This window comes from Saccopteryx bilineata, chromosome 5 (assembly GCF_036850765.1).
Source record: "Saccopteryx bilineata isolate mSacBil1 chromosome 5, mSacBil1_pri_phased_curated, whole genome shotgun sequence".
NCBI classification, from domain to species: Eukaryota; Metazoa; Chordata; class Mammalia; order Chiroptera; family Emballonuridae; genus Saccopteryx; species Saccopteryx bilineata.
The window spans coordinates 32,137,849-32,151,934 of NC_089494.1; the positions used below are offsets into that span (position 1 = coordinate 32,137,849).

At 40.6% G+C, this 14,086-nt stretch overlaps 1 protein-coding gene across 2 annotated transcripts in view; it reads left to right on the plus strand.

Moving 5' to 3' along the window:
* The window catches only part of CDK15 (cyclin dependent kinase 15), a 106,537-nt gene that overhangs the window by 54,266 nt on the left and 38,185 nt on the right, over positions 1 to 14,086 (plus strand). For both annotated transcript variants that reach the window (XM_066279797.1, XM_066279799.1), the window contains exon 10: positions 7,547 to 7,610. In XM_066279797.1, coding sequence (XP_066135894.1) covers positions 7,547 to 7,610 — 64 coding nt within the window. The remainder of the gene's footprint in view (positions 1 to 7,546; positions 7,611 to 14,086) is intronic.

Here is a 14,086-nt window from a genome sequence, read left to right on the forward strand (position 1 = left end):
CAATCATATACTTTATAAAATGTTCTCTCCTATTTTGCCAATACTCACCTACCACCGTACATAGTTATTACAATATTATTGACTATCCTCTCTACGTTGTGCTTTATGTTCCTGTGACTATTTTGTAATGTAACTGCCAATTTGTGCTGCTTAATCCCTTCGTCTTTTTCACCCAGCCTTTCAACCCCCTCGCCTCTGGCAACTATCAGTTTGTTCTCTGGATCTATGACTCTGTTTCAATTTTGCTTGTTCATTTTGTTCTTTAGATTCCACATATGTGTGAAATCATATGGCATTCGTCTTTCTCTGACTGACTTAATGTCACTTAGCATAATTCCCTCTAGGTCTATCCATGCTATCATAAATGGTAAGATTTTACTCTTTTTTATGGCCAAGTAACATTCTAGTGCATATATGTACCACCACTTTTTATCCACTTGTCTATTAATGGGTACTTGGGTTGCTTCCATATCTTGGCTATTATAAATAACACTCTAGTGAACATAGGGGTGCATATATTCTTTTGAATTAGTGTTTTGAGTTTCTTCAGATATACACCCAGAACTGGAATTATGGGGTCATAAGGCAGTTTCATTCTTAATTTTTTGAGGAACCTCTATACTGTTTTCCATACTGGTTGCACCAGTCTGCAATCCCACTAACAGTGCATGAGGATTTTCTTTTCTCCATATCCTCACCAGCATTTGTTGATTTATTGATGATAGCCATTCTAACACATGTGAGGTGATATCTCATTGTGGTTTTAATTTGCATTTCTCTTACTATTAGTGATGTTGAGCATTTTTTCATATGTCTATTGGCCATTTGTGTTTCTTCTTTGTAGAACTGTGTATTCAGGTTCTCTGCCCATTTTTTATTGGATTTTTTTTTGGGGGGGGAGGAGTATTGAGTTTTATAAAGTCTTCATAAATTTTGGATAATAATCCCTTATTAATGTAACATTGGCAAATATCTCCTATTCAGTAGATTGTCTTTTCATTTTGTTGATAGTTTCTTTTGCTGAGCAAAAACTTTTCAGTTTGATGTAGTCCCATTTTTTTTTTCCTTAGTTCTATTTCTTTATTCATTATTTATCTCTGCCTCAGTTACACCTTAATGTACTTCATTTTTATTTCCCTTGTAGCTCATATGTCATGTTAGCTATCTGTATATTTCCATTTGGGGGATTTTTTTAAAATTGTAAAATATACATAAAATTTATCATTCTAACCATTTTAAGTGTACAGGTCATAGGCATTAAATACATGCACATTGTTATATAACCATCAGCACCATTCATTTCCAAATCTTTCTCATCATCCCAAACAGAAGCTCTGTACCTATTAAACGATAACTTCCTATCTTCCCTCCTCCCAGCCTCTGGTGACCTCTCATCCACTTTCAATTTCTCTGAATTTGCCCATTCTAGGTATCTCATATTAGGAATCATACACTATTTGTCCTCTGTGTCTGCCTTATTTCACTTAGCATATTTTTAAGGCTCATCCATTTTGTAGCACGTGTCAAAGGGCTTTAAACTCTTTTTTTGTTTGTTTGTTTTTGTTGTTTTATTTTAATCACTTGTTACCCTGCTCCCTTTCAAGATTACTTGCTTTATGCAGCATCTGGAGTACCCTTGCTAACAGCCTCCAGTGTGGGTTCTGTGTGCAGGCGAAGAAACTTCTTCTCTTCTCTCAAACTCTTTTACGGTTTTGATTTAGTTGCCCCTAACTTTTGTCTAGAAGTGGTATAAAATTTTCACTTTCAAATTACATTCCTACTGTGGAGACTTTTAATTAAATTTTTAAAGTACAATTTATGTTTACTACACACATAAAGGTGAGGAAAACTCTTTGGGGAACAATGGGGAAAAGGAAAAGAGTTCGTTGACAATGTGTGGAGAGTCACTGGCTTACCTCTTTGGAGAAGTTCTGTGCAAAGTCGAGTGCTATAAATTCATGACCCGGAAGACATTGTCTTCGGGCTAAAATAAAATGTACTTTGAGAAATTAATACATTATGTACAGATTAATTACTGCCACTAAATATTTCTTTTGGAAACATGGTGGTTATTACGGGGAAACACAAGAAAAATTGGGAAGTATTCATAAACTAAGAAAACATTTTTTAAAAACCAAAATGTTTTTTCTCCAAACTCCTCTGTAAGGCAGATACATGCTGTTTATCTTCAAACAGTATCATTAGATGCCATAACATCATCTAAGCTGAAGGCAGCCTAATGTAATAATAGCTTTAAAGTCATAAGACTTGGGTTTGAATTTTATTCATTTCCTAGCTAAAAGAATGTGAGCAATTTATGTAGTTCCCTGAGCTTCAGTTTTCTGTTTGTTAAATGGGGCTAGTGATAATGTCTTTTTAACCTATGGTCAGAATTCCATAAGGTCAGATGCATAACAAACTTTACACGCCTGAAGTGCTCAATAAATTTTTGCTGCCTTTCTTTCTTATATAACTTTTGGTTATACAAATGTTTCATTATCCTGAGTGCTAAAAAGCATTCGCTGATATATAACCTAATTGTTCTTCTATGTAGTATTACTTCTTGTCCACTAAATAGAGGAAGCACTGTCTAAACCAGACCTTGCAATGACCTTTACACATTTGAAGAGTATTTCCTAGTCATTTAATCAGGAAACAACACTTACTGGACACTTATCCTATAAAATATTCTATAAGGTCTTGTGAGAAGTTACAAGGCATGGAAAAAAGAATAAGAAAAATAAATCATCAAAATAAATCATCTGTGCTTTCAAGTGTTGTTCAGTCTTGGTGGGGAAATGGGTGAAGTATACGCAGTAAATATATGTGAAACAAAACATATAAGTTGTAAAAATGTGTGAAGGGATGTATGTGTAGATAATATAAATTGTAATATTGAAATAATGTATGTTATTAGGATATTTGAAAAGTTGAGTGTGACTGGTTTTTTATATTACATACTACCTTTAAAAAATCGTGTTCTTAAAAGCAATCATTTAACAGTTCTTTGCATTTAGCACAGTGCTTAGAAATTATAAAATGAAAAGAACGAGCTAGACATTTCCCAGGACCTGATGGCTCTCTAGGTATTTGTTCAAGTTTCCAGGACTAGCCTTGCTGACTGACACGGGCCATCTGAAGATGTTTTAGGTAATTCAGTAAGGGAAAGAACTTGGACTTAAATCCAGACATAAATTACCAAAACATGAGTGATGCAGCAAAAACAAACATGTCTTAACAAATCAGTCTAATAGTTCCTGCTCAGGAAGCCATGATTTCTACCACTGTCTTTATCACACTGCAATCAATCAAGGGGACTTTATTTTGACATTTATGACAACTCATTACAAATTTAAAACAAGTAAACACATTAGAAATAACACTGACCAGCAGTCAGAAGACATGAGTTCTGAACCCAGCGCCAACTTTAAGTTATGAGAGAGAGCAACTTACATAACTGACCTCCCTGGTTTTCCAACATCTTAAATGTTACAGATGCTCCTCAAGTTATGATAAATTACTTCCTGATTAACCCATCATAAGTTGAAAATATCATAAGTCAGACCATAGTAAGTCGGGGGGCCACTTGTATTTTGTTTTCTGACTCCATGAAGTTGTGACTTCTTTGAACAAAATATGAAGAGAATATTGTAGCTCCCATCATTGAAAATCATAATATTCTTCTCTGTTTATTTGATTCTCCCCTTCCAGGTAGATTTTCCTCAAGTTTGTCAATTTGCATAGCTCATTGTTGACTTTGATCTGTACTGATGAAGAATCTAGTTCCATATTGCTTAGCCATACTTTATGGGCCCTAGGAGGTCAATTCATTACATCTTATTTTCCTTCTGGTTCTGTCGCAGGAGGACCGTGGTTCTGTTACTCTGCTTGTATTTTAGCATTCTTTTTTTTTTTTTTTTTTCATTTTTCTGAAGCTGGAAACAGGGAGAGACAGTCAAGACAGACTCCCGCATGCACCCGACCGGGATTCACCCGGCACGCCCACCAGGGGCGACGCTCTGCCCACCAGGGGGCGATGCTCTGCCCATCCTGGGCGTCGCCATGTTGCGACCAGAGCCACTCTAGCGCCTGAGGCAGAGGCCACAGAGCCATCCCCAGCGCCCGGGCCATCTTTGCTCCAATGGAGCCTTGGCTGCGGGAGGGGAAGAGAGAGACAGAGAGGAAAACGCGGCGGAGGGGTGGAGAAGCAAATGGGCGCTTCTCCTGTGTGCCCTGGCCGGGAATTGAACCCGGGTCCTCCGCACGCTAGGCCGACACTCTACCGCTGAGCCAGCCGGCCAGGGCCGTATTTTCGCATTCTGAGGACAAAATGGAAAAGGCACTATATTCAGCAGCGTGCTATCTTTAATACTACTATATCTCAAGCAGGTTAAAATTTAAACATTACAAATAGTTCCTAAATTTGTGTTTTACTAAACATGGTCTACACAAATGAAAATAGGTAGTCGAGTTCCAGCCTATGATTTTGGATGTAGAAATGGCTTCTTTGAAAGTAATGTGTTTATTCTAACTCTTCCCACCTCTAAACACAACCTTCCTTTACATTTATCTTGAGATCTCACTCTTTGGAATAAAGACATAATGAGGAGTCTTGAATTTTTTTTATCATCTTCCTGAAATTGTGTGTGTGTGTGTGTGTGTGTGTTCACGTCTGAATAGTGTGTGTGTGTCACTGCTTTCTGAAATCTAATTCTTTCAGTGTTTTATAACAAATAATTCCAGCTGTTGTTCTAAAATCAGAATAAAACAAACTATGCAGACCTTAAATCCATTAATCAAAATGCCTAGTTTCCATTCCAACAAAGGCAGAAAACAATCTTTGCAGCCCACTGTGTTTTCAAATATAGCACTCATTAGCTGCCTTTTTAAGAACCTTTAGGGAGGGCATAAATCAACAATTTTTGGTTTTCAGCTTCTCAGACACTGAAGTGGAGATTTAGTAATTTTTATCAGGTGAAAACAAATTCAATAATTTTCAAACAGAAACTCAGCATCAAATTTCCAAATAAAGGATATTAAGTTTTGTTTAAACTCTTAAAATTTCAAGCTTAAAGCTTTAAGCATAATGTTTAAAAATTATCTGCATCCATTCTGTTGATTTGATTAAACATAATACAAAATAACCAATAATTCTAGTAACTTCAACCTTAGAAAAATATGAATATGGTTGTTATTTATCTCCCTGATTGCTTTCACTTCATTATCTTTGGTTTTTTTTTTTTTTTCACTGTACTTTGCCAGTCAACAGAAGGTGTGTGGGTACAAGTGAGTCACACCCACTTGTTTACATGAACATCTGTGCAAATACATAAGATAGTAGGTTAAAAAAGAGGAATTAGTTAACCATCTTCTGGTTGACTCCTACAAAAGAATCAGTCCAGTTGGTTTTTCAAAATGGATCCCAGGATTCTTAGTATTCCTCAGGCTCAGGAGGGTTGATAGGAAAAGCCTATAATCCTCTCAGTAGCTTTTCAGTTTGTTTAGGGAATGGAGCAAAGAAAGATGATTTTACTGGGTGACATGATTTTTTTTTTATTATATGAGGGAGAATAGCACTTCAGTTTCTTTTGTTTGAGGGCAAGCTTAACAGGCACCACAAAGTATACCTTTCAGCCAGAGTCCTAGTCAGCAAGCTGGTGGGTATTAAGATTCTGGATTCATCACTGATTATAATCAGTTGGTTGTTGGGCAATTAACTTCCTGCCATAACTGTTGGACCGCCGTCCCATCAGCATTTTACAAATAGTCTCTAGGCTTTCTACAAGAGGTGCTGCTAAAAAGTTATATTGAGATATACTTTTTTTTTTTTAAGTGAGAGGAAGGGAGATAGACTCCCACATGCACCCAACCAGGATCCACCCAGCAACCCCATCTGGGGCTGATGTTTGGATCAGCTGAGCCATTTTTAGCACCTGAGGCTGATGCACTTGGACCAACCTATCTCTCCTCAGTACCTGGGGCCAATGCTTAAACCAACTGAGCCACTAGCTGCGGGAGGAGAATAGGGAGAGAAAGGGGAGAGAAGCAGATGGTCATTGTTCCCATGTGCCCTGACCAGGAATCAAACCTAGCACGTCCATACACCAGGTTGACACTCTATCCACTGAGCCAACCAGCTAACGCCGACATATATTTCTAAAAGGAATTGTATTGTAGTAGTGTGACAAAAGCTACTAGTATTTTATAAAAACAATGTCATTTTAGCTCCCCAATATAACTGACATTGGGCTTGTATGGTTACCTTAAAAGAATGATAAGGTAATAACTATATGGCACCTCACAGAAAAAACACTATCCAAAGTCTGAAATATTTTGACTTTGTACTACAGTAGACTTTTATTTTCCTGTAAATTCAAAACTAGAGCTTCAATTTGGTAATTCCGAGTATAAATGAGGTCTCCTTCAGTGACATTGTTACCACCAGTTAAAAACCAAATACCATATTCCAAGCTGCTGGGACACAGGAAAAAGAAGCAGATGAGAAGAATTTGGTAGAAAGGACTAGAGTTAGGTTTGGGATCACTTTTAGCCAACATTCCACTGCCTAAAGGTCAGTAATATGAACTCTTTTTAATTTGAGCACATTACAGAACAGCTGAATGCCCATGCTGAGGCATAATTTAAGCTGTCAAGTGCTTCCTGTTGAGAAAAATAAAGTCATCTGATATAAGACAAACACATCATGCCTGCTTCTTTATATCCCAACTCCTAGCATAGCATCCTAATATATGTTGGTCATGCAATAGATATTTAATGATGAGAATATAATTTTAAGCAAGGCTGTACGATCTGCCTCAGAGCACAAGTTAGTTAATAAAGACATAGGCTCCAGACCAAATTAGGATTCTCCAGAGAAATAAAACAATGAGCTATATAGAGATAGATAAGAGGAGATTTATTATGGGGATTGTCTCATGCAATTACGGAGGCTGAGATATGCCATTTGCAAACTGGAGAACCAGAAAAGCCAGTTGTATAATTCAGTCTGAGCCCAAAGGCCTGAGAACTGAGGGGGCTGCTGGCGGTAAATCCCAGAGTCTGAAGGCCCGAGAACCGGGAGCTCTGATGTCTGAGAACTGGAGGAGATGAACATCCCAGCTCAAGAAGAGAGAGAATTTGCCCTTCCTCACCTTTGTGTTCTATTCAGGCCTGCAATGGATTGAATTCCTCATTGATACTTGCCACATTGGTGAGGACAGATCTCTTGACTCAGTCTACCTATTCAAATGGTAATCTCTTCCTACAACACCTCACAGACACATCCAAAATAATGTTTACCAGCTATCTGGGCCCAGTCAAGTTGACACATAAAATTAACCATTACAAGACCATAGAAATATATTAGTTTTGCCCATGAAACTACAAATATGGAACATGAAAGTTTCTTTCTTGTATACATCAGCTGTCGTAACATGACCCACATCCAATTCTCCCTTGCTCCTCCTATATCTATCCTTCGTGTCTTCATACCCGCTTCATCCACTTGTCTCCCCCCTCATTTTTCTCTGTCTTTGGCTTTGTATAGGTGTTGGGAGTCCCTACGGAGGATACCTGGCCTGGGGTGTCCAAACTGCCTAACTACAATCCAGGTAATATTTGATTTGAGCTTCTGAATACTCTGAGAATCAGCAGTGTGAGAGATTTAGCTACACAACATGTTCTCATGTTGTTAACGCAACAGTGAAGAAAGGTCTAGAAAACTTTTTAGATTCTTATATTCTCTGACTAATCCTTTACCAGAAAAGACACTGAAGTAGTAGCTTTACCAGAAAAGACATTTAAGTAGTAGGTAAATCAGCTCTCAGACTGTAAAACACAAGTAGCAAACTGAGTAAGAATTTGAATTTTATTCAAATTTAATCTTATTGAACAAACTGAATAAGAAGTGAATATTACTGTGCATTCCATATCCACTTCCAAATACACAATAACTCTAGGAAACTACTCAAAAAACAGTGTCATTTTTGAGCCCCACGACTGTCATTGATTTATATGCTAATATACAGAGGAGAAGTAGAGGCTCATTAGGTTCATTAGGATTAGGACAGGCCGGGTAAAATGCCCCTAGATTACACAAGAGTTCACCCACTTGGTCATTTTCTGTCACAGATTTGGTCCTCCAAGACTGACTCCCAGGGCGAGTTTGGAAGTGTTGCTCATGGGGCGAATCTTTGAGAAGGGGTCCTAAGGCCATGGCTGAGGGGACATATTAACCAGTGCTCACATCAAGGGTGTTGAGACAGAAGGGAGGATAAAAGCAGTGAGCTATAAGAAGAAGAGATGTATCAGGTGCTGGAGAAGCAAGAATGACCCTACCCAAACCGGACTCCCGCTGTTGGGATTAAAGGGGAGATAGATATGCACAGATAAAGACAAGGTTAGGGTGACTGTGGTCCAAGTCAGATTTTCTAGTCTTATATTCTAACATTGCCCCATTACTAAAAAATGAATTTCCCCCCCCCCAAATTGTTGTCATTGCTAATATTGGTATGAGATTATTCTGTAAGGGCTTCATGAGAGCAAGAAACTATAGAGAGGTTAAAAAGGTGATGAAGCCCTGGCCGGTTGGCTCAGCGGTAGAGCGTCGGCCTAGCGTGCGGAGGACCCAGGTTTGATTCCCGGCCAGGGCACACAGGAGAAGCGCCCATTTGCTTCTCCACCCCTCCGCCGCGCTTTCCTCTCTGTCTCTCTCTTCCCCTCCCGCAGCCAAGGCTCCATTGGAGCAAAGATGGCCCGGGCGCTGGGGATGGCTCTGTGGCCTCTGCCTCAGGCGCTAGAGTGCCTCTGGTCGCAACATGGCAACGCCCAGGATGGGCAGAGCATCGCCCCCTGGTGGGCAGAGCATCGCCCCTGGTGGGCGTGCCGGGTGGATCCCGGTCGGGCGCATGTGGGAGTCTGACTGTCTCTCCCTGTTTCCAGCTTCAGAAAAATGGAGAAAAAAAAACAAAAAAAAAAACAAAAAATAAATAAAAAGGTGATGAAAAACAGAAGACATAAGAACCTAGGGATTTTTTTGTTTGTTTCTTCTGCAACATCTAATATCAATATTTTTCCTCAATTATATATAGGGATCAGGTATCCTGAACTAACCAGGATTATGGGAACCTTACAGCAAGCTAAAAACAAACTATAAAATCTTTTCAGCTTTATGTGACTGATCGTATGCATTGCTAAATGGCTTTGGGGTCATTTACAAATAGTTTACCATTTCTAACTATTTTGCTAGTTTAGCACGGGAGAAAAATGCTGCTGTCTGGCCACAGGGCTTTCCCTTTGGTCTGAGATAGAGAGAAAAAAGAACAGGCTTCTTGTGGAGAGCACGATCCAGTCTGCAATAGGTCCTATCTCTGGTTGCCATGGTTTCTAGGAGAGTCTGGCTTTCATCTTTTCCTACCCTACCCATACTTCTCCTTATGGCTGTACTCTCTTCTCCAGGTGGAAATGGGATCCTTCAACTTTCTAACATGGATGTAAGCAGACATTTAAGGTTGCAGATGGGTTGTAGAAAACAATTTGAATAATGTTAATATATACAAAGGTGCCACTGTGAGCATATGCTGTTCCCCTAAACTTCAAACATTTGTGTTTTCAGATTGGTTCAACCAATAAACAGTTACTTAGTACAGAATGCCTTGATGAGAACAATAATGATAGAAACTTGGCCAAAATGCTCCCCTGCCAGATTCTGTACTAAATAAGGTAACTGAGTTCCATAAAACGATGAGAAATAGGTAACATTTTTCATTTTGCTGTCGTTTCAAAGTGATGTGAAATTTTTTATTTATGTACAGAAATCTCCAGGTACATCAGTAGGGTATTTATGCACACTTTACATTGTTTTGTTAGTAAGCATTCAATTTAATTCAAATGAGTCAAAAAATTTTAGGTACCTACTATCTGTCTGGTGCTGTGCTGTTTGGTGGGTCTGCACAGATGGAAGTGGTCCATTCTTGGATCGTTAAGAGCTTTGGGCTGGTATTTATTCATCCACTCTCTTTTACCAGATCTCCTTATAACGGGGGGGGGGGGTGCTCATGTGTGAGCCCTGCTTCCACTGGGCTTGACCAGTGTGTAACTGTGTAACTGAGGGCTAAGCTTGTGAAAGGAAAGAAGTTATATAACCTTAACCACAGCCAAGCTGTAAGCCCATATTTGTAATTTTTTAAAATTTATTTTTCTTTCTTTTTTTAGGGAGAGAGAGAAAGGAGAGATGAGAGGCATCACTTGCAGTTGTTTCACTTTAGATATTTATTGATTGCTTCTCATACATGCCTTGACCAGGGGGGCTCAAGCCCAGCCAGTGACCCCTTGCTCAAGCCTGTGACCTTAGGCTCAAGCCAGAGAACTTGGTTTTCAAGTCAGTGACCTTTGGGGTTAAACCAGCAACCTTGGGATCATGTCAATGATCCCTTGCTCAAGCCAGTGACCCCATGCTCAAACTCGCAACCTTGGGGTATCAAACCCCAAGGAGCTTTAGCATTCCAGGCCAATGCTCTGTCCACTGCACCACTACCAGTCAGGTGAATTCATAAATCTTAAAAGCCCAGTTTATCTTGGTCCTGAGATCAGTACTATTGATAACTTAATCACAAGGACTAGGTTTTTTTGTTTTTTTGTTTTTAATTTTCTGAAGCTGGAAACGGGGAGAGACAGTCAGACAGACTCCCGCATGCGCCCGGGATCCACCCGGCACGCCCACCAGGGGTGACGCTCTGCCCACCAGGGGGCGATGCTCTGCCCCTCTGGAGCGTAGCTCTGCTGCGACCAGAGCCACTCTAGCGCCTGGGGCAGAGGCCAAGGAACCATCCCCAGCGCCCGGGCCATCTTTGCTCCAATGGAGCCTTGGCTGCGGGAGGGGAAGAGAGAGACAGAGAGGAAGGAGGGGAGGGGGGTGGAGAAGCAAATGGGCACTTCTCCTATGTGCCCTGGCCGGGAATCGAACCCGGGTCCCCCTCACGCCAGGCCAACGCTCTACCACTGAGCCAACCGGCCAGGGCAGGACTATGTTTTAAAAGGGCCATTCACCTCTGTGTTCCCGGAACGTCCCCTGTGTAACTCAAGGAGTCTCTCTGAGCCACCTTCCTCACCCACCCCAGCCCTGAGCTACTCCGGCTGCTACTCCATGCTCTTGCACTCCAGTGGTTACAGGAGCAGAAGAGGGGGTGGGAGCTAGAAAAAAGTCACAGAGCAGAACTCTTAGCACCGTTTTGAATGAGATTTCCATCTTTTCCTTTTTGTTCTAAGTAGTAGTAAGAACCCCAAATTTTTAATTCATCCGGCACAGGAATTTTAAGGGAGCCAAGAACCTGGGAGAATTATTCAGTGTCCATCTCTGCCCACTCTGCCATTTCCAGGCCTCGACTGGACTGTGTCTCAGAAGACAGCAGTTTCTCTTTGTACAAGTTAAAACAAAGCAAAACCTAACCTTGTCGGACAGATTTGTCTGAGCAGTCACCTGTTTTATTGGGACAATGGTGAGCGAGGTTGTAGGTTATCTAGCCATCAGTCAGACTGTTGTGCCTGATTAAATCTGGGCAATGTGAGAGAGGCATATAATGTTAGAGGCTAGTCTTTCTTTTCCTTTTTCTTTCTCTCTCTCTCTCCTTCCTTCCTTCCTTCCTTTCCTTCCTTTCCTTCCTTTCCTTCCTTTCCTTCCCTTCCTTCCTTCTCTCCCATCCCCCACTTTAAGCAAGCTGGCTGAGAACTCTGTGTCCTCTACTTCAAAGGGCCAGTTGTCTTATTTTGATGTGGGCAGATTAAGAAGTAGGCTTTGAAAAGTAGACTTTCTTTCTTTTTTTCTTATTTCCTTTTTTTTTTTTTTTTTTTTTTTTTTTTTTTTTGTTTAATCTTTTCTCCTGGGATAGCTTTCAGAGCAATATATCCAAGTGTCAGTGAGGGGGTTCTGACGAGCATAGATTCCCAGACTCTCAGCAGGATCGTTCTCTAACAGAAATATAAAAGTGAAATATTAAAAACCCTGGAACGTGAACTCCATCTGCAGAGTAGCCAGTGTCTTGCCTGCTTGCACCATGGGAAAAAAAGGTCTCCTTGAAAAAGGAGGGAGGAGAAAAATAGTGCTTTGAGTAAGAGGTTTACAGGTTTAGCAGAGCATAGTAACATCCCCTCAAAGAAGTGGGTGTTGCTCTGTGACCCCCCAAAATGCTTCTCCTTTGACTCAGCCGCCAGAACACTCACCCGCCCCTGGCAACACACACCCTTTTCACATGCTAACTGAGGCGCCTGTGATTGGCTGAACAATAAGCTGGTCACACTTGCTAAAGGCCTGCCATCTTTCACACAATTAGCCAAGACACATTAATCAAACTGGCCGGGAGCTGGGGCTGTGCAGGCCTCCTGCAGTGGGGGAGGGGAACAGTTTTGGTGATCCTTAGTAAGAGTCCACAGGAAGCAATAATAAAGGACAGCATGTTAGAGAGGATTTTATCAGAAAGTCTAAAAAGATGAAAACCCCAACTTATGCCGTCTCTGTGAGGCACTGTGTTTGTGGCCCAGAGGATCCCAGAAGCTCAGAGCAAACTGGATATTGGTCTTAGCTAAGATCTGCTTACACAAGATAGAAGTGTGAATTTAAAGAGTGGACCCCATGGGCATTTTTACAAAGCTTCCTTGCCCTCTTCCGCTCCCCCCTTTCCCCCAAGGAAATGCACTCAGGGGTCCCTTCCCTTTTGAGCTTCAAACACTTTGGGTCCAACTGGAACCAATAGGAGTAAAGCATATATAAAAAGTAGAGAACAATTTAGAATCAATAAAAAGAAGATTTTAACGGGTTAGGTGTTGTTTCTAAACTAAGTATTTGGAGGACATGCAAAATAGTTCATTTTTGAGAGAGAAAAATAAGTTAACATTTGTGCTTTTAATGGTAATATCTTCTGGCTTTTCTCTTCCAAATTTCCTCTAAATAGATTTTCCAATGGTAATCTAGAGCTAATAAGATCATACCTTAGAGTTTGCTACAGAATCGTGTAAGGCTTTTAAAAGACTCAACTAAATATTTAGACATTTCTCAGCTAAAGTAAACAGAGGCCTTACTCCTCTGGAGGTTGTCCAGTCACCATCTCATTAGATGCAAAGATCCTGTGATAAAGAAAAACTTTTTTTTCTGCCCACATGATTGCAGCCCAGTTGTGGTTTTTAATGTGTTATTGATTGTTTCATCCAACTTCTTTTGCTCCACTCAAAGGGTCTGTCGTGGCTCTGTTTGCTTCCTTAAACATGGTTTTTGAAAGCACTCATGCTGTGTGAGCTCAAATCCTAGCATTAATGTACTGCTGGGTTCATTTCACCACACTCAAAAGCACTGAGTTTAAATCCCTCTCAATTCCATTTAAGGCACCAGAAGACTTTATCCTTCTCCACTAATGGTTCCAAGTTTACATCTAGATACTGGGGTCAAGGACAGGAGAGGATTTAGAAATAACAGTGCATGACATTAGTCAATGCATTTGCCAAATTGGCAATTAGTTCCTGATGTGCGTGCAAAGCATCTTAGTCATGTCTCTTTGATGCTTGTTCTCATTGAGAAGGGAATAGAGTCCACGGAGGCCTTCAAACTTTTAAAGAAATATCTGCTGAAAATCATGCCTGATTTGTGACATGAGCTCAGCTGCAGGGAAACATTAGGGATTATCCTGGTTCTCTCAGCCCCAGGAAAGAACGCTGCATGCTGCACATGGGAGGATTTTCCACTGGAGGAACTCAGTGGAAATCAAAAGGCAGGAAACCTGTACTAAACGCACTGCAGGGACCCAGACTCAGATGGACTCCTAGTTCTTTTCAATCTGCCTGCTTTTTCAACTTTTGACCACCAGGTGGAAGCAAAAAATAACAGGGACGAAAATAACAGGAATGCTGACGGACAGCGTTCTAATAGAGCAATGTGGCCTTTCTCTTGTAATGTTTTATTTTGACTTGAAATCCAGTGTAAGAGCGTCACTTCATCTGCCACCACTGTGGGACAGATAATGATTAAAATCTAAAATGATCCTTGTCCCTGTTGGGATGATAAAGGCCTACCACGCTTTGGGCTCAGAAGGTTGTGAACATG